General features: G+C 40.5%; 2 protein-coding genes across 2 annotated transcripts in view; one reads left to right on the top strand and one right to left on the bottom strand.

The window, feature by feature from the left end:
• The window catches only part of PI4KA (phosphatidylinositol 4-kinase alpha), a 64,389-nt gene extending 56,078 nt beyond the window's left edge, over positions 1-8,311 (bottom strand). The window contains exons 1-7 of the mRNA XM_059827941.1: positions 8,114-8,311; positions 5,394-5,510; positions 4,069-4,162; positions 3,307-3,395; positions 2,724-2,796; positions 2,134-2,393; positions 1,373-1,439 (exon numbers count right to left, since the gene is read on the bottom strand). Coding sequence (XP_059683924.1) covers positions 1,373-1,439; positions 2,134-2,393; positions 2,724-2,796; positions 3,307-3,395; positions 4,069-4,162; positions 5,394-5,510; positions 8,114-8,311 — 898 coding nt within the window. The remainder of the gene's footprint in view (positions 1-1,372; positions 1,440-2,133; positions 2,394-2,723; positions 2,797-3,306; positions 3,396-4,068; positions 4,163-5,393; positions 5,511-8,113) is intronic.
• Positions 8,312-8,828: 517 nt separating this feature from the next.
• Positions 8,829-18,773, top strand: SNAP29 (synaptosome associated protein 29). Its single transcript, XM_059827612.1, has 5 exons — positions 8,829-9,053; positions 10,637-10,833; positions 11,593-11,678; positions 12,779-12,862; positions 14,574-18,773. Exons 1-5 carry the CDS (start codon positions 8,829-8,831, stop codon positions 14,729-14,731), a joined length of 750 nt encoding a protein of 249 aa, XP_059683595.1. The 3' UTR covers positions 14,732-18,773.
• The last annotated feature ends 586 nt before the right edge of the window (positions 18,774-19,359 follow it).

Below are 19,359 nucleotides of genomic sequence, written 5' to 3'. Positions count from 1 at the left end.
CTCTGCCTTTTTAAAGTATTCAGCTGCCTGTGCTGAAGTAATGTTCTTGTGATTAACAGGCTTTCAAGCAACACTATTTATTGACAACAACAAAACAAATGTTTTCAGCCCTTTTTTCTAAACCGTTAGCCTTGGCCAGAATAAAAACAAGGCCATTACTCATCTTCTTCAGAAAGCAAGACTATCACGAACTAAATTATCAGAAATAATACAAAGGCTGCCTGTATCTGAAATACCTAGTAGAAGTTAGCATTGAAACTAAAATACTGATTAGAATATTCATAACTCTGCTAGAGACACAATTAAAATTATTCTGAAATTTTTACAAAGATGTCCACTATCCACCTATAACTTTAATTGAGATTATTTTTGTTCTACTCCTATAGCCTCTCTCTAACCTGCAGCCTTTTTTTTTTTTTTTTTAATTCAGAACATGAAGACCATAATGTTGAAGAAGTGTAGGTTGGTTCAACAGGGTAGAAGGACAACAAACAGGTCTCTTCCTACTTGGCAATTTAAGAATGATATTTGAATTACCCAGCAATCCCCTGATATGACTGAGGAAGACAGATGCCTCTACAAATAGTAACATGAAGGAAAAAGAAAAGTAATGTGGAAGAAATTAATTTAAGCCAAGGCTCGAGAGAGGAGAGTGACCCAGAAACAGAGAATGCCCAAACTGTTAAAAACCTCAAAGGGCCAGACAAAACCAGAGACACCAAAACACCTCAGATGCAGAGCTAGCTCTCCACTTGATTCATGAAAGGCAGTTTATTTTTAAGCCCTGCTTTGACATAGAACTCACAGCTAGAGCTCTACCAAAACCCGGTGGTTAAGAGTTTGTATATTAACTCATTTCATTAACTCAATTTTTCATGTTTCTGCCTTTTATGATACAGTAATTAATACACATTATTAAGCACTCGACTTCAGTGTTTCCTTTATTATTTCTCACTTCAGCAAATTACTGGGTCTTACACAATGACTCACGTAACATTTACTTCAAATGGAGCGGTTTAGATTTATACAATGTGCCACAAAGGTCTCAAAATCCTAAGCCTAATCTCCTGCAATATTTTTGGCCTAGTTGAATTAAGCTCTTCAGTACTAGGCACAGCCTAGCAGTAAGGAAATCATGTCTCTTTCAGAAGCCTGCCAGAAACAACTGAGCCTGGAAACTATTGGTGTTAATAATAGCTTCCTACTGTCTTTATACACCAAATTTTTCAGAATCCTAGCAGGCATGTGCCAGAGAATTACTATAAGAATTCTAGAGGGCAGAGAAAGGGGTTAAAGTATTTTGGTTTTCAATTTTCTATAAATAGCAACAAAACTCCCAAATCATATGCTGTTCCTCTGCAAAATAATTTACCTTCAAAGTAATGAATTGCAGATCCTCCAGGAGAGCTCGGAGGGGGAATTCCACGTTCAGGACTAACCTGAAACATCACACAAAAGCCATAATTTAAAAACTATTTATAAAACACTGAAAAATCTTCCAGAGAATGGTTCACACACTTTATAATGAAACAAAACTTCAAGCAAAACCAACAGGAACTACGTATTACCGGGCCTAACAGTTCAATTCCAACCAAAAATGGCAAGTTAAAAAAAGCTAGTTCAGTGCTTTTGACTAAAGGGAAGAGATCAGAATGATGACTCCTGTACTGTATGAAACTATGCTAATAACAATCTGTGGTTTCAAAACCGACATCTGAATTGATTCTTCCCCTAAGTCAACGAACAACCACAGCTCCTGGTGAAATCAGGGAGAGCTCATGTATCCTCAGCACTTCTGAAAACTCTAGCCATTAAGTGCCAGCTTACCAAATTCGCAGATATACATTACAATGCTTTTTCATGAGAATAACACAAGGAATAGGATTTGCCAATTATTCCATATGAAGACTTATTAGTACAGTTGTTAGTTTAAATGTCACTGATTGTTCTGTAACTCAGAAACTACAAATTTACGTTGAAATTCAGTTGCGGAACCAAAATATAGATCTCTGTATCTGGTCAAACAATGTATTAAGACACTATCTGAATATCCAGGCTTAATGCTTTCTTAACTCTATGAAGACCACAAAATCATTTAAGCACGGACTCCAAAACACAGCAAGCCATACAAACCTGTGAGATGCTAGATACACTGCTAGCCTTTCTCTTCAGTGTTCCTTCTTGGCAAACAGTGAGTAGAGAACTGGGAAGAATTGATCTGAAATCATTAAAGGATCGTCGGCGAATTCCTTCAAGCTCTTCTGGAACTCTCAGGGAATGCGGGGGAATTTTTGGAAAAAGCTTTGAAAGGAGAGCCTCCTCTGAATTGCTGTAGCGACCAAAGGCTCGAGAAATTCCTATGAGGCAGGGCACTGCATACTTGCATAAATATTCTGGAAAAGAAAAACACATATAACAGTATACTAACAGTAACTTAGAACTTCCTCTTCATGGGTTTGCTACCACTTCACTAAACTGTTTCAGCCTAATGTGCTTTACAAAGACTTATTTGTGCAAGTAGAGGAAAAATCACAAAGGTATCGCAAATTAATTCACCTCTCCTGCTTCCGTATTTACCAGTCAGCAACAAACAGAATAAATACGTGCTAAGGGAAGTCAAAAGAAAAAGCTGCTCACTTTTCAGGAGTGATCCTGATAATTAGAAAACACAAGAGAATTTCGGAGGACAGGAGTTACAAATAGAGTAACAACTTTAATAGTACCTTTATCATGCATTTGTGGGGTTTGGCACATTCCCAACAGGAACTGCATTACTTGTAGGATTGCATCCAAAATCTAAAGTAATCCAGACAGACATACAAAGATATCTTTTGGTAAAGAGATATCATTATCTTATACTAGATCACTACAAGAAATGAAACTTGCAAATATTAATGTAGGCACCTCTGTAAACAAGATTTTTTAATGCCACATGACTAAAAAAAATATATTGCCCTCACTCAGCTTACAGAGCTTCTTTTGTAAAGTATGCAGTTAGCCAGTATGTACTAGCAGAATAAAATTGCAGCAGTCCTGATCTTGGTATCAAAACTTGAACTCTAAAACTCTGCGCTCAGCAACTGACATCCTTTGACACCCAGAAGTAACAGCAGCCTTATGAATATCTTCTAGATACTTGACTATTAATTAACACAAGCAAAATAATGCCACAGTACACATGTTAAAGCAATCAATCCCTTTGCAAGAAAGGAAGCAGCTGTTGTGTACTCTTCTCTAGTCATTTGTCAGTATTGCAGCATTGGAGAACTGGGTACTACATCAGCACAAACTTAAAATAAACTCTACCTGCTCTCTGAGAGACGCATCTCTGTAAGCAACGTCTGATAACAACGTTACCAAGCAGAAGCTGAAGTTTTCTGCCACTGGAAGCAAGCCTGCAAAGTAACAGACCAAAAATAAACCACTTAAGCATTGTTAGAGAGAACCAACATAGAAAGAGCACATAATAATAAAGCAAGAAGACATAAGTGATTCCCATGTCATACAGTACTGAGATAGACTGTAGAAAAGTACTGTATTACATACAAAATTTAGAAGTACATGCTAACAATCATATTTTCAACATGAAATGTTAAAAGAATATTTTTAATAATTAAAAACTTTCCCAGGCTTTTAAGCAACTGAAAAAAGTATATAATATTATATAAAAGTACTCTTATATTAATTTTAAAAGATATTAAGGGAGTAAGAAATGAAGTGGTTGAAATAGCAACCAAGCATCAAAGCTAAAAGTAGAGCATACAAATCTTGGGTTCCACTCTCCTGCTCTAACTAATACACAATCTCCTCTAATTTAGTAACAAAATACATTGAGCGTAGAATTATTTGGAAAGTGCAATTTATCACAAAGCAGTCAAGCAAGAAAGCTGGGAGCCATTCAACTTCCTCTTTGCTTCTAAAGAAAATCAATATTAAAGGCTGTTGAGTCAGGAGCTAAGAACCTAGCAGAACCTACCACCTCCCCTTGTACCATCTCCTGCATAACCTTTGTTATTCCTATTTCCTGGCTGGCGTTCCATGAGAATGATCAAAAAACCCAAACATCACCTCTGCCTTTCCGTGCATTGCTTTCTTCTATCCATTGGACTTTGGGAAGACCCTTCAGAAGTCGGAGGAGGTAAGGAACCACGTTATCTTTGTGCTAAAGAGGAAAATACTCTATTTAAAATGGAGAAGAAAAACTGAACCATATCATCTCAAGGTATTTCAGAGATATGGAAAGACTACATTAACCACACACAGAACTCGCTTCTAATGATTACTCCACAGGCTTCTTGAATATTGCAAAATTGATTTCAACAGAGGCAAATGAAAGTAAACCAATTCAGTGCTATAAATCCAATCCTTTCATTCTCCATCAAAGTTGGAGAAAAAAGTTCCAAAATAGTAATTAACCCCAAATAATTTATTCGTTTACAGCAAGGTCACAAAATAATTTTAAGGCAGCTAGAAATTCAGAGTGCCAGCCCCAATTCAGTACATGTGATCCATCCCATGGCCTTATGCAAGTCACTTAACACATCTGTGTAACACTTCAGCTTCCTAACCTGCAAATCAAAGGATTGCACTTTCCTTCCCCATAGAGTTGGATTAACTAATACTAACTACAGGCTTTGAAAACATGATAGAAATGCTGTGAAACATGAATACAGCTGCCTTATTTAACCTTCATACTACAAAAACCGCAAAAAGGACAATGTTAGTAATATGCACAGAAGCTCTATCATAGTAAATAGATACTAAATAGGAGGAAATTCAGGCCTGATGCAAACCCTAGCAAGATTAAACAACTTAAAGTGAGGTCTAATGACTTTGGACCTAGGACTCTGTATAGCCTTCCTTTCTTCTGCACGGAACAATACCACACCCAGAGTTCGAAGGGAAGAGAACCAGCTTGTCATAAACAGGCTGACAGACACAAAAGGGATGTTCATATACAATGCAGCCTACATGCACTGTTTGTCTTTTTATCCTGGCTAGTGCCAGGCATGAAAAGGCCTATTACAAACCTGACATTCAGGAGTATATTGGAACATACCCGTCATTCAGAAGTATGTGGGTAAGAACACACAATGACACAGATGGTTTGAGCAAATCCTCCTGAATAGCCTTTCTTTTCCCTCCTTAAGCTATGATGACCAAAAAACACAACAGCAGTTTGGCTGTGGCAGTGCCATCAGTACTGTCTATCACACTTGTCAGTACCATCCTTGTTTCCTTGTACTCTTCTGCCCGCATCTATCTCTCATCTCCGATCTTTTTATTTATTTTTATGAAGATTAAATACCAACTTTTCATTCATTGGACAACTACATTTGAATTAATCCAAAATCTTTCAAGTTAAATAGAGTTAGCCTAAGTGGGAAAAATACCTGAAGGTCAGATTCAATTAGAAAGATTCCTAAAGCAATAACAGCATCTCTGCGACGTTCATCTAACTGGAAAATCCCATGGAAATCCACTGGACACATACAGAGCAGTTTTTGTACCTGAAAAACAGTGGAGGGAAAGAACAGGGGAACAAGATTGAAAGTGTCAAAACAACCCAAGGGAACAACAGTATATGTGTTAAAAATGTCTTTCAAAAGTCCACCAGCAGACTGCAGGAAAGCAATGCAAATAGCTCCCAGCTTCTCTTTTATGGAGCAGAGCTAGCCGTCATGTCCATGCCCCAGAGCACGCCAAGCAACAGGCCTGGGTAGCACTAATACAGTTGCAAATACTTTCACAGCAGAGAAACGAGCTGACAGGCTGTGGTTTTCAAGACTCATTCAGACCTCCTGTGTTTAAAGTAGACAGTAGTCTTTCCATCTTCTGGAAGACAGACAGATGGCCACATTGGCCTCCTTTAGTCATCAATCTTAATGAGAGCATCTAAGGGCTGGGAAAGAGTGATGAATGACAGAAACTAGAAAAAGACAGAAAAACCCCAAGTAGATGGGGTTTTTACATTTTTACCACAGCACAGGTCAATTTAAAAGTTTTCTTCAACACTTGATCAAGCTGTTTGTTTTCACATCTCAAGAGAATTTCTCAAACCTTTCAGAGCATCACATTTACAGAGCTCATTCCTGCATTCCTGGTACAACAAAACCTTCCTTCCACTAGTTCATTGGGCATTTTGGATGTGCAAGAAATAAGCAGCAGGCACATATATCATATTTACTCAGTTCCTGTAAACAAAACCCAGGTGGATGGAGCTTTGCTTACAGCTGCACCAATGCCTTCTTCACATACAGCACTGAACAATAAACTGTTAGCTAGCTGAGTATGACTTTTGGTCAAGGCCTTTTAACAAAACAGATTAAGTTTCCAGAATTATTATTTTCTCACTACTTACCTTTACTTCACTCCATACACAGCAAACACACATCTAAAGAATATATCTAATCTCCCAAATACTTTGGTTTCCTATGGAACTGTTAAGAAAGGGGAAGTGCAACAAGCATATTGTCTTTCTATAAGTCTCCTCAATGTTAATAAATATTACCTAAAAAGCACTGTCATAATAAACACCTATGTTTGAATGACCTATGTCTGAATGTCAAGTTATCTCCTATTTAGATAACTCTTTAAACACCCCACATTGAAATTTCTAAACAAAGAAACTATTTCCCTAGAGGATTAGAAGAATTCACTGGATGCCCAGTGGAATTTAAGATTCGGGTCCTTAAACCGCCAGACCTTATAATTACAAGACCTGAACACAACACAAATAATCCTTTTGGGCAACATAAAATACAGCAGAGGAAATATGAACTCCTACTGTAGTGTTTCAAACTATAAAAAAAAAAAAAAAAAAAAAGAAAATAAATCCCTGGATATTAGTGAACCAACAGCAAGGCTTAAAAAAATTATTCACAGTTGGCTGTCAGACCAATGGTAGATTTCCAGAACAAGAGCTAAGAAAAGAAGCCTGCAACAGCTGGCCAAGAACAAGCCACGCGCCGTAGTTTTCATCAGCACAGAGCTGTGCTTTTCAACAATTTAGTCATCCTTCATTACTACATGAGCAGTTCAGAAGTTCAAACACTTCGTGCTCAGAAAAGCCAACTCCCGAAACGCCAAACTGCCCCTCTCTCCTTCCCACAGCAGCACCAGACTGGACCACGCCGGCTGCTCCACGCCAGCAGCGGAGAGACCCCGGAGGGGAACTGCCCAGATGAAGATCGCCCTGCCTGGTTTTACATTCAGTAGAGGCCCACCTCAGCCCACCAGTTTTTGCCTTGATCTGGCTGCATCGCTTGGATTTAAGCAGATACACAGAGTAAAGCAACGAGCCCTAATTAGGCTGAGACTAATTACACCTACAAGACCATGTTCCACGAACTTCAGGCACACGCAGCCGCTGTGAGGACCCACGTTCCTCACGAGGACGTGGGTGGCTGCTCTGAGGCCGCTGGCCGTGGCCGCTGTGCTGACGCCTCCCGCCACGACGGTATTTTTGTTTGGGTCAAGATGGGCCACATAAGCGTCCCGCAGGCCCAGCAGCCCCCACGCACACACGGGCACTGGCGTGCTGCAGCCCACCCCCACGGCCACGGGACAGCCCCCACCTGAGGAAGGCAACATCCCCGTGGGCACAGGTGGACACGCCAGGCCTGGCCATCCACGGGAGCGGCCACAGCCCCCGCGGGGCCACGGCATACACCCACCCGCGGGCACACGCGCTGGCTCTGACCCACTTCCCACACGCATCACAGGTCCCCACGTATAACAGGCCCACGCGAGGCGGCCCAGACACCACCACCTCACACACGGCCACGACCCACCACCCTCCCCACCCACGCAGCATAAATATTCTCCACAGGAAGGGCCCCATGCCCCCCCATCACGGCACCCATGATGCCGACCCTTCCACGCAGGCTCCACTCGCCTGACGTACACACACGCGCAACCCCCACCCCCCCCACGCGGCTCCCGCGCCTGACAAACCCAAAGTCCCCACAGACGCAGCCCCCACGCGAGACGACCACTCCCACCACCCCACAGACACAGCCCCCACGCGTGATGCTCCCACAGCCCCCACAAACGCAGCCCCCACGCGTGACGGCCCCTCCCCACACACGCAGCCGCACGGGACGCCCCTCACCTTCTCCAGCGGCGCCGGGCTCTGCACCGCCAGCGACCGCGCCAGCGACAGCACCGTGTTGAAGTAGAAGCCGCGCGCGGTGCCCGCGCTGCTCCCCCGCCCCGCGGAGGGAGCCGCGGCCGCGGCTGCAGTGGTGGTCGCCGCGGCCGCCGCCGCTGCCGTTGCAGCAGCCGCTGCCGCAAATGCCGCGGCCGCCATGTTGCGGGGGACTGCAAGCAGCCGCTCGCCCGCCGGCCAGCCCGCCCCGCCCCGCCCCCTCTCGCGAGACCACCGCCCCCCGCGGGATCATGGAACACCAATCACAACGCAAAGATGGCAGCGCCCGCAGCGGCCTCACTGCCGGCGGATTCCCCGCCCCGCTCCTCGTCGGTGCCCCTCCCTCCCTGTCGCGCCGCCCGCCCCCACGCCCCGCTCTACAAATAGGCGCGCCCAGGCCGCCCCTATCCCCCCCCCCCCGCCGCAGTGGTCCCTCCCAGCAATAGTCTTTCCTCAGCGGTGCTCCCGCGCGCTTGCCCCGCCCCGGGGGGGGACGCGGTGGTTCCGCCCGGCGCGCGGCGGCGGCCTGTGGGCGGAAGGAGTGGAGCGGCCCGCGGCCTGAGGCGGGGGCTGAGCGGCGGAGCAGGCCCGGCCTCCGTGAGGAGTGAGGGCTGAGGACGCCGTCTCCCTGAGGCGCTCACTGTAGGCGCTTCCTTCGCGTCCCGCTGTCAGCGGCACCATGTCGGCCCTCCCGAGGAGCTACAACCCCTTCGCCGAGGAGGAGGAGGAGGAGGCGGCGGCGGCGCCGTGGCCGGCGAGGGGCAGCGGGGAGGCGGAGGGCGCCGAGCGGCAGCGGTACCTGCAGCAGGAGGTGCTGCGTCGCTCCGCCGCCACCGCCGACAGCACCGCCCGCTCCCTCTCGCTCCTCTACGAGTCCGAGCGGATCGGCGTGGCCGCCTCCGAGGTGGGTCGTGGCACCGCGGGGCCGCGCGTCTGGCGGGGGGCGGGCGGGGAACCGAGAACGGAGCCTTCTCCCCGCTGGGGCGGTTGCGAGGTACGGGCCGCCGGCGCCGAGGGGCTGCCCGGCGCCTTCGCCTCCCGCGAGGCGTCTCCGGCTCAGACCTCCTGAGGGGGGTCTTGTTTTCCTGTTTTCCCCCGAAAGGCTCCCGAAACATCCCTTCTTGGAGTTACGCAGTGTTTCGGAGACAAGATTTCCCGCTGGTATTGCGGACTGACTTCCCGGGCGGGGCGGTTTGTTTTTTGAAGAAAACATCCCGCTTAGATCCTCTCTCTGTGTAACACTGAGACTGGGACTCGGCTGCGGTTTTAACTGCTTTTAACAATTCTTACTAAGTCTTTTTAATGGTATTTATAGATAGCTTTATCTGACTAAAAAGTTTTCAGCAGTTTTTTTGATGAAATTAAAGGCCTGCTCGGTTAATTGTTGGTGATGTGCTCGCTTCATCCCGATTAATCATTTCCTTCATTCTTCTGGACTTGTTTCAGAATAGAGCTTATACTCGGAGACATCGCTCATAAAGGTCTTGTCCATTGTGTCACCTGCTAATGGGATGTTTCCTTGAACGTTAGCAAGGTGGTTGCCTAAATGAACCCGAGAGCATCCGCAGGCTCTGCAGTAGGTGCTTATGCTGGAGAGGGTTCTCGGTGGCACTTCTGGGAACTTGTGGACTCATGATTTCTTTGTCGAGAAAAGCACAAATGAGGAATCAAGAATTTAGGATTAACACAGGGCTTGTGGTAAAACTTCAATTGTATGTGTTTGCTGCTTTATTGAGGGGGGAAAAAAAAAGGCGTATTCAAGTAGAATTCCCCAAAGTTTAGAGAGAATATGAACACAAGTTCTTTGTTTTGCACTAGTGTTAGCTGCAGGCAACTTTCCTGCCAGAATTAATCTTTGGATTACTTTGGAATAGTGTTTGTGCCACTGAATTGGAAAACAACATAATTGTATATATCAGAATTTCTAAATTCTGCACTGTTCATATTGGCTAAAAGATTATACCTGCAGTATGGGAAAATTCTATTTTCATTTATTTCCTTTGGTTATTCTGTTTCTAAATTATCAGGAACATCCCAGTAGTGTGAAAATAGTACCCCCTCCCAGCGAAGGTGTCATTCACAGCTAGAAATAGTTCTGCTTGCTCATTTCCCTGCCATAAACCTTCACATTTTCATGACATCACCCATCTGATGCCATGCTTGTTCCATCAAGAACAGATATAAATGTCAACCTGACAAAAGGCCAATACAGAAAATTCCTGGATCCTGTTTGTAGTAGGTGTCAGGAAGCTGGCATTGCGTAGTGGTGAGGGTTTTATAGCTGGTTAATGCTATGGCTGACTAGCAACTCTTGATTGAAATGCCCTGGAGGAAGAGGAGAGGGGGAAAAAGCTGTATGCCTTTAGAAATACTCTACACAGATGAAGGAACTCTTGTTATTTTCCTTTAGAGTGTCTGTTAAAAATGTTTGATGTTTCAGTTCATCTTGGCTTTACTAGCTTCTCTTTTTCTGTCAAAATCTGTTAGGAGCTTGTACGTCAAGGAGAGGCACTGAAGCGCGCAGAACAGATGGTAGATAAAATGGACCAGGACTTGAAGACTAGTCAAAGGCACATAAATAGCATTAAGAGTGTTTGGGGGGGCTTGGTAAACTACTTCAAAGCCAAACCTCCAGAGAGCAAGCCAGAGCAGAATGGAACCCCTGAATATTACGCTAACAGTAGGTAAGTCCCAAGTAAAACACTTTATTTTATCTCCCACAGCATCTCTGAAATGTTACCAGAAAATCAGAACTTAAAAGATCTGTTGATTCTGTCAAGTAAGCTCCTGAGATGGTATCTATCTCCCTTTTTCCTTTAACTCTGAGAAAAATATTTTTACTTTTATTTATATTTGTAGTGGTAAGAATGGCTTCATATTTATGGGAAATTAATTCAAACAATTACACAAAATTACACAAGTAATTTTTCAGAGACTTCTGAATTATCATGCTTACTTCAGTCTTATCAGGAAATCATGATTTGTAGCATTGACCTGTTTCCAGTTAAATGTTATGTGTATTTCTCTAGCTTCTATTAAAAGCTGTAAATAAAAATTAATTGCTGTGAAATTACTGTGTCTTACAGTACTTGTCTGTCTTCAGCTGAGAAATTTATGTAAAGCCTGGTAGTGCTGCATGGATTGATTTCCTCCTTCCCTCCCCCCCATCCTCCACTAGAGGAAAGGAGTAGGTTGCCTCCAAGACAGAAGATAGAGTTTTGGTTTTGATACCAAAGTTTCCATATGCTATTTTCAGCACTAAAGCGACCAGTTCTGCTTTCACTGAAGACAAATGCTAGTAGTTCATTATAAAGAAACATTTTGGATCAAGACTAACAAATTTGCTGCTCTTGTATAAATTTGATACCCGTTCTTATTTAACAGATTCAGAAGGAGGCCTGTGGTCCATAGGAATGTTTTCTTTTTATTCTCTTTATTACTAGATTAAAAGAAGCAATGACATCTAGTAAAGAACAAGAGTCAAAATACCAGGAAAGTCATCCAAATTTAAGGAAGCTAGATAATCCAGGTTTGTTAACTTTATTTTACACTGAATGTCTGTCATCAATGTGGGGCAAACTTGCACACTGGTGAAGGCAGAGACCCTTCAGCCTGCCCAACTGCTGACTTACGTTGCTGCCTAATGTCTGGAGATTTGTATTCCAGCCTTCGTGGCTTTGAATTCTAGGGAATTGTTTCCCCTAAAGCTCTTTATACCCATACTGAAGATGTGAAATTTTTTTTACTTGGATACAGATTTTATTTAGCCCTTCCTGTGGGGAATTTATGCTATATCCACTAAAGACTTTAAAAGCATCCAGTGCTTGTATTTGCCCAGAGGAGGCTATAGCCAAGAATCCACACAACGTGCAGGCAGCCTTGCCCTATGTTTGCCAAAATGTTAACTTACACACTCAGAGGTTCTCCTTTTTAACCATCATTTGTCATAGTTCTCAGATATGTTTTCCTTGTTATTTTGAACATGGACTATAACCCTTCATACTTGATTGATGCAGGGAAGCGTATGGTGTTTGGTCTTGTTCCCCATTCTCACAATGCGTTAACCTCTATGATGACTTTTATGTACAAACTAACTGTTCTTTTTTAAAGTAAGGTTCAGTTATGTAGTTTAGTAGGAGTGAGAAAGCAGCGGGGTATCTTTTTAATTGTAGTTCTGTAAGTAAAGAAATGCTTTTTGGTAACATTAATCTCCATTCCACTCCACATAGTATTAAAAGTCTGTCCAGTAGAGGGCAGGAGTAACTCACTGGTGGCTTCACCTGGGGGAACACTAACTGCTGGTAGACATTACCAACACACCTGCTTTGTTGTTTGGGTGGCTGTTTTTTTCTTCTTTTTTCTCTCAACTACCTAATAGAACTCCCAAAGGCAGCCCAAAAGAGAATAATTGTAGCTTAATAACAGTTCATCTTGAGGGGTGCCCTATAAGTAGTGGTGTTGGACTACTTTTGATATTCCTGCTAACAGGTTACATGATTACATGGCAGCTGTGGTCAGACTAATTTTTAATAGCCCTTCTAAAACTTTAAAGCCTCTTTTTGCTAGCTTTTAAATTATATAATATTCTGTATTTTATACTCTTAACAGACAATGATTTCAGCAAAGCAGATTTAGTTTCTTCAGTGCAAAGGGATTCCTATCCGAAGAACCAACACCTGCGAGCTTACCACCAGAAAATTGATAACAACTTAGGTGAGTGAGAAAATTGAAGCTGTTTGATGTAATACAATTTTCAGCTTTTTGTTCTTAAGCTGGAGAAAATTATTAAGTAATATATTGCCAACAAACACTTTTTCATTTAGTTCACATGTAAAATTTGATAATTAAAAAAAAAATCATTTGTTTGTATTCTGTATTTCAAAACTATCTACATGGCAGAATCCAAAGTTTGACTGAAACATACTTTATTTGAATAGTAGAATGCTGGGGGATGTCTGTGGGTCAACTGCTTGTGACTATTAATAACAAATCTGAGTTAAAAATGCATTTCATGTGAAACCAGTTAGAAGCAAACTGGCTAGGATGCCTGCAATGGTATAAATCTACTGTGGAAACTGATATGCTATTTGCATCAATACTTCAACTCTTCTGCACCATGCTTGTGCTTTATAAAATGATTTTGAACTGTCCCTGAGCAAAGAGACCGGGGGGGAAAAAAAAACACACCAAAAGCATGAGTCCTCTTATATCATATATTGACAATAAGAGAAACACTCTTACCAAAGTGAATATGCCAGCAAATCTCTGTCATTTGAATGAGGAAATGGTGCTGATGTATCCCGTAACACTTGCATTCAGGATATGAAAATGTTTCTTTGAATCATCCTATAAGTTGACTGGAATATCATTGGGACAAGCAGGCTTATCCATCCATTCTGAAAAATCTTATTAAGCAGGTACTAGTAATATTAATAAGGAAATACTGCTTCAAACTGACATCCAGATTATGCTAGTATGGATACTTACTAGCTCTTTTTCTAAAGCTTACTACTTACATTGAAAGATGCATGCAACTTATGTAACTGACAGTTAAACTTGGATATTAAATTGTACAGCAGTTTGGTCCCAAAGAATTAACAACTGTGCGCAGCTTTTGAAATAAACGTGTTTTGCAGAAAACGTAAGAATCGAAGGGCACTAAATATTTAATTTGTGAATTTGCTGCATTTCTTTTTATTACTTCCCCAAACCGTTCATCTGACTTTCTCTTCCTTTGTTCTGTAGCATATATACAAAGTGCCGCTTTGCTTACATGTGTCACTGTTTAGCTGACCTAGAAAGAAGAGATTGGAAAGAAATCAGAAGGGAATAGATCAAAGAGAAACAGTCAAGAGTAAGAGTTAGTGGAAGTTCTACTCCAAAGCCTTGCAAAACTTACTCGCCTCAGAAGCATTTATACCAATCAATCATGCAATAAAATAGTTTCCTTGTAGCCAAATTAGAAAATCTGGAAATGGGATTTTTTCATCTATGTTAAATAATTAACTGCTTAAATCTTCAGTGTATTGGCGATATCTCCGCATGAAGTTTAAAGAAAAACAATTTAAGTAGTGCACATATTGTGTATACTGAGCTGAGAAAAGATGTACCCAATTTTCTACAAAATATGTTTTTTTTTAAAAAAGAAAAAACTGCATTACAGGGTGTGTCATTTTATAAAGATCCTATTTGGTTTTAAGCATTTGTATTTAACTTGTCATGGAAAAAAGGAAGTGATTATTTCTGGTAGTAATGCGGTAGCAGTGTTAAAATATCAGTGCTTCCACTATTGGAGAAGAACACTGAGACTTGAGCAGCTGTAACTAACATTTTCTAACCCAGGGTTTTGGAGGAGAGGTTATCCCGATAGTGTCCGTTTAAACAGTATGCCCTGATTCCTTATGGTCCCTCTCTTCCTTGACAGATGAGATGTCTTCTGGGTTGAGTCGTCTGAAAAACCTAGCTCTTGGTCTGCAGACAGAAATAGATGAGCAAGATGATATGCTGGATCGGCTAACAAAAAAAGTAGAGACACTGGATGTCAATATTAAAAGCACTGATAAAAAAGTCCGACAACTTTAAACGATTTTTAGAATTTTTTTTCTCCAGCGTCAGTTCTTCTTGGATGTCTTATCTCAACCAATCTCTTAAAAAATCTTGGACAGTATCTGTTTATCTTTTTTCTGATATGTTACTGATTTTGTTGTCATTAAAATTGCATAATCTTAAGTGCAGCATAATACCTTAAGTTTCTTCATGGGAAAAGTGCATGTTGAGTAAAATCTCTCAGCACTTGGTAGATGCTTTTGTGCTGGATACCCTGCTCAATTGTCTAGCTGTGCGTCATGTGTGTGAAGGAATTTGCAATCTACAAAGCCTCAGTGTCCTTGGCCTGGGAGCTGTGATGAGACAAGTAACATTTTGCCTCTGTTTTGGGGAGGGGGGCAGGGGGAACAGAATGTGCTTCTTTGTTCAGAACAAATGTTGCTAACTCTGTTTACCTACAGCTATTTTAAATTCTGAAAAAATGCCGATTTCCAGCTGTAAAAATAATTCAAAGTGACTGTTCTCTGGCATTTCTGGGGCTTGAGGAACGACCTGTTCTGTGGAAGTTGTAAAATATCAAGGGTGTCATGCAGTAATGATAATATCCTGTGCGTGTTCCCTTTCCTAAGATGACTTTTCCCAAATGGGGGATCCACAAACTGTGGTTTTTGTTTGGGTCACTAAATGCTATCATCTTTACAGTTATTTTTAGTAAAGATCTCGAAGGGTATCTTAGGGTCTGCAGGAAATGTTGATTGACAGTGATCCAAAAAGTTTGGGTAACAAAATCAGGACTTAAACGTATGTGCTCTTAAAGATTCTTTTGTAGAAATTGTCACCATCTGCTTTTTTTATTTTCTGCTCTTTCTCAGCTTATTCAGTTAGGTGGTTATTTGAAAAATAGCTTTCATTTTAGAAATGGAGAGTTGGTCTGAAATTGCACAAACAGATCATAGGAGATCGTTCTTTAGTTTAACATTTATTTCAAATGTGATCAGGGATTGAGCAGATGCTGTGTTTTCCTAGGTAATGTGACTGTTTTTAAGAAACTCCGCTATCGTTCACATACTTCTGCATTGGCTTAGCAGGTATGAAAAGTTCCTGCAAATGAAGAACAGCTCAAAAATGGTTTTGAGTCTTGCTGATACAAGTTGGGCCTTCAGATTTGTTTTATTCTTTTGTAAGTATCACTGTAGAACAAAATAATAACAATTCTGCTCCAGCCTGAAGACATGACAATGAGAACTTGCTGTCTGTCTTGAAAACAAGTAAGTAGTTTTGGTTTGGAGAGGCCAAGGGACCTGTGTCATTATTGCAACACTCGCTATCACAAATGACAAAGAGCGGCTAAGAAGAGATAGTTACTTTTCTGAGCTTGTGCCACATTGTCTTGTGAATTAAAGGAAGACCTTGGTGTATCAAGCTTGTATCCTTTGTGAACGTCCCATTCCCACTCTCCCCTTTCCTTTTTTAAAAGGATTTGTTACCTTGAGCTCACTTGCTACAAAGTGCACCTGACTGTTAAGGAGATAAAAGGAAACTTGAGCCTTTCTTGTTTTACTGTGTCTCCTGAAAGTTCACTTGTAGAAAAATAAATCACTAAAAAAAGCTACACTTCTTGGGCATAGTATTTTGGGGAAAAAAATTATTCCTGAGATTACTAGCAAAGTAGAGTTGTGAGTTAGATTTAAGGTGGGCCTCTGTTTCTCTTATGTTACTGATGTCATTAATTTCAGTCCCTAAAAAAGATGCAATTTGCAGGGAGCTAAAACTTCAAGAACTATTGAGTACCTTCAATTGCTTTTAAATTTTCTCTTTGTATCATTTATGCTCATTTGGAACTTTGAAAAACCTTACTAATATCATTGTATCATCTAACTTTTTGGGTGTATACCATGATTAATTCTCTTACTCTGTTAAAATATTTATGAATTATGATTTGCTATCTCAAGATGGTTGATATATTTATTTAGTTAACGATATCAATCATTAGTTTTCAAAATGTTAAATACCTCAGTGAAGGAAGGTCGAAGTTTTGATTATACCTGATTTAGTTTATTTGACTTTCTCCTTCTAATAAAAAGGATGAAAAGAATTGTATTTTTTCTTATCCCAATGCTGATTAACAGAAACATTTGCATCTTGAAAAGGATTTATAAATTCTGTGAGAGAATACTAAAAAATTGCATAGTCATTAATAACACTACTTTTAGTGTGAAATATACCTTCACCTGTATGCAACTACTTCACAACTATGTTTTTTCCAAAGTAAGACTTTGATAACTAGGATGTACACCGAGACTTTCTCCACTAAGTTATGGTTAATGGAGGAAAAATGTAGCCGAGGCATTTAGTTGTGCTAGGTGTAATAAGAAATGTGGAGCTTGAATCCAAGCAACAATTTTGGTTGATTTACAAGTGAAGTGTGTTGCCTTTCTGATGTAAGCATCCATCCATTTTTTTAGTCTAAATTATTTCAGAAAATGAAAAGTTTTTGGTCAACTGTTTAGTTGTATTAGCCTTATGAAATGTTTACTGCATCCTGGATATCTTTGATGCCTTTAAAAACACAGGTAGGGAAGTGTAATAAAAAAAAATAAAATCCCTATTTCTGCTTTGAGAACCTCATGATCCAAGCAGACTAGAAAACCTGGATCTCAGCCATGTGGAAGTTTTGTAGAGGTCTAACTTCTCATCTCTTCTAACAATCCCATTCACTGTCTCAGTAATGTATGTCTTTGTTTGCTTAGGCTGTCCTGCTCTATTTATTTTTTTTCTTAATGGCCTTGTTTTAAAGGATTATTTCCCACATTGTGTGGGTATAAGTGAATTTCTGCTAGTTTGAATTCCCTTTCTCACCTTTCATACAGATGCTTTATGCCAATAAAGAACTTAAGTCTGACATGAGAAGACAACACTATTATGTAATAGTGATGATTTTTTTTTTGCTTGTTGGAATAACTTTCCATCATGCAGAACAGGGAAATCTAAAGGAAAAACACCACATGATTTTTGCCTTTTCAGGAAATGTCATTTTGCATGTGTTACAAAGGACTTGTTTCAATAACTTTTCTTACTGTTTCCTGAGATAGTTTTATTTCTTCTTGGATACTGTTGAAAAACTTACCTTGTATAGGGCATAGGACTTTCAGAAGAAATTTAATTTACGCTGAAGCGCTAACTTGAAGTTAAATGATTTTGCCTGAATACTCATGTTGGCATAGGAAATCAGTGTCCTTGCAGCAAAATAGCTCTGGTTAATTTTATTCTGATTGGCTTGAATAGAAGTTTAATATTAAGGTCAGAAGAAGATAGCAAAAAAAAATTTTAAGCCTTCTTTATAAAAGGAGATTTTCTTACTTCTCAAAGTTTGCCAATACATTTTGAAGAGGTGTTAAACACCAGGAAGTAGCATACCCTTCTTAACATAGACATAAGAAGACATAATCTAAAAACACCAAGGGGGGAAAAAAAAGTGTGAATAACCAGTATCTGACTACTAGATTCCTAGGTGTATTCGATTTTTAATTTTCCTGAGCATTGAATTAAATATTTTAACAAATTATGTGTAGCTGAATTTTCATCTGTACTACAAAGATTTGTTGCTGTGCTGAACTCTGTTGGCCTACAGAAATTTTTGGGATATGGTATGGTGTGTGAGGAGGTTTTACTGTGTGAAATTTATCTGAAATATTTTGCTGCCTAGTAGTCTTTGATGTAATTTGTTAAATGGTGAAATAGAAAATACTTTCCAACCTCTCTGCCTTCTGAACAAACAGATTTTTTGTAGGCATTTTTACAAGCATAACATCATATGGAGGATATGTGTTAATTTTGACTTTGAAATACGTAAGACTTAATTTTCAAAATCACAGGTAGTGATTATTTGTGTCTATGGCTTTTTTAAATAGTACTTTAATTCTGTGCCACCCAGGTATAACACTTTTTATACAAGTCAAATTGAAGTATCTTTTTCTTTTATTTAAATGCTAAACTGGGCTGTAGTTCAGCAATTTAGGAGATGGAATGAAATGAGTGTTGAATGCTAAGATGGTCAATAAAGGTGCTTATTGTTAATGGAGAGTTTTTGCATTTATTTCCCAATATTATTTTATTACAACTTCATTGACACTTCTTTCCCACAATTCTGTTAAAATGCTGGACTGACTCTGTTAAGTTTGTGCTGGAATGGAAATAATTTTGCAGCTGGTAGGTTTTGTTTTCTGAGAATAAAAAGAGGGTATTATATTTCTACTTGACTCTTGAGTAGATTCTTTTAGATCCTGAAAGAGGAATGCAAACAGGCATTTATTTTTGCAAAACTTCAACCTGTGATGATAAAATAATTCAAGAAGCTGCTTGAAAAGTTATCTTGCCATAGTGCTTGGTATTATCACGAACATCATAAAATGGATGTATGCATGAACAAGGCAGGTGGAACAGGAGTAAGCCAAAAAATGTGTACCCTTGAAAACTTAAAACCAACAGGTATGTAATTTTCCTGTGTGGTCCCAAATTTGGCAATGGTGGAAAACTTCAGAATGTCCTGACCTTCAGGTAGGTTCTTATCTGTATTTGAAGGGAGGAACTTCTGAATTTTTTTTTGTAGTAGAGTTTAATTTGGTTTGATACCGTAAAGCAGAGATTCAGAAGTACTATTGCAC

Source organism: Gavia stellata, chromosome 21 (assembly GCF_030936135.1).
Source record: "Gavia stellata isolate bGavSte3 chromosome 21, bGavSte3.hap2, whole genome shotgun sequence".
NCBI classification, from domain to species: domain Eukaryota; kingdom Metazoa; phylum Chordata; class Aves; order Gaviiformes; family Gaviidae; genus Gavia; species Gavia stellata.
The sequence above is the reverse complement of the archived record's forward strand: the minus strand, read 5'-3'. Positions and strand labels throughout refer to the sequence as shown.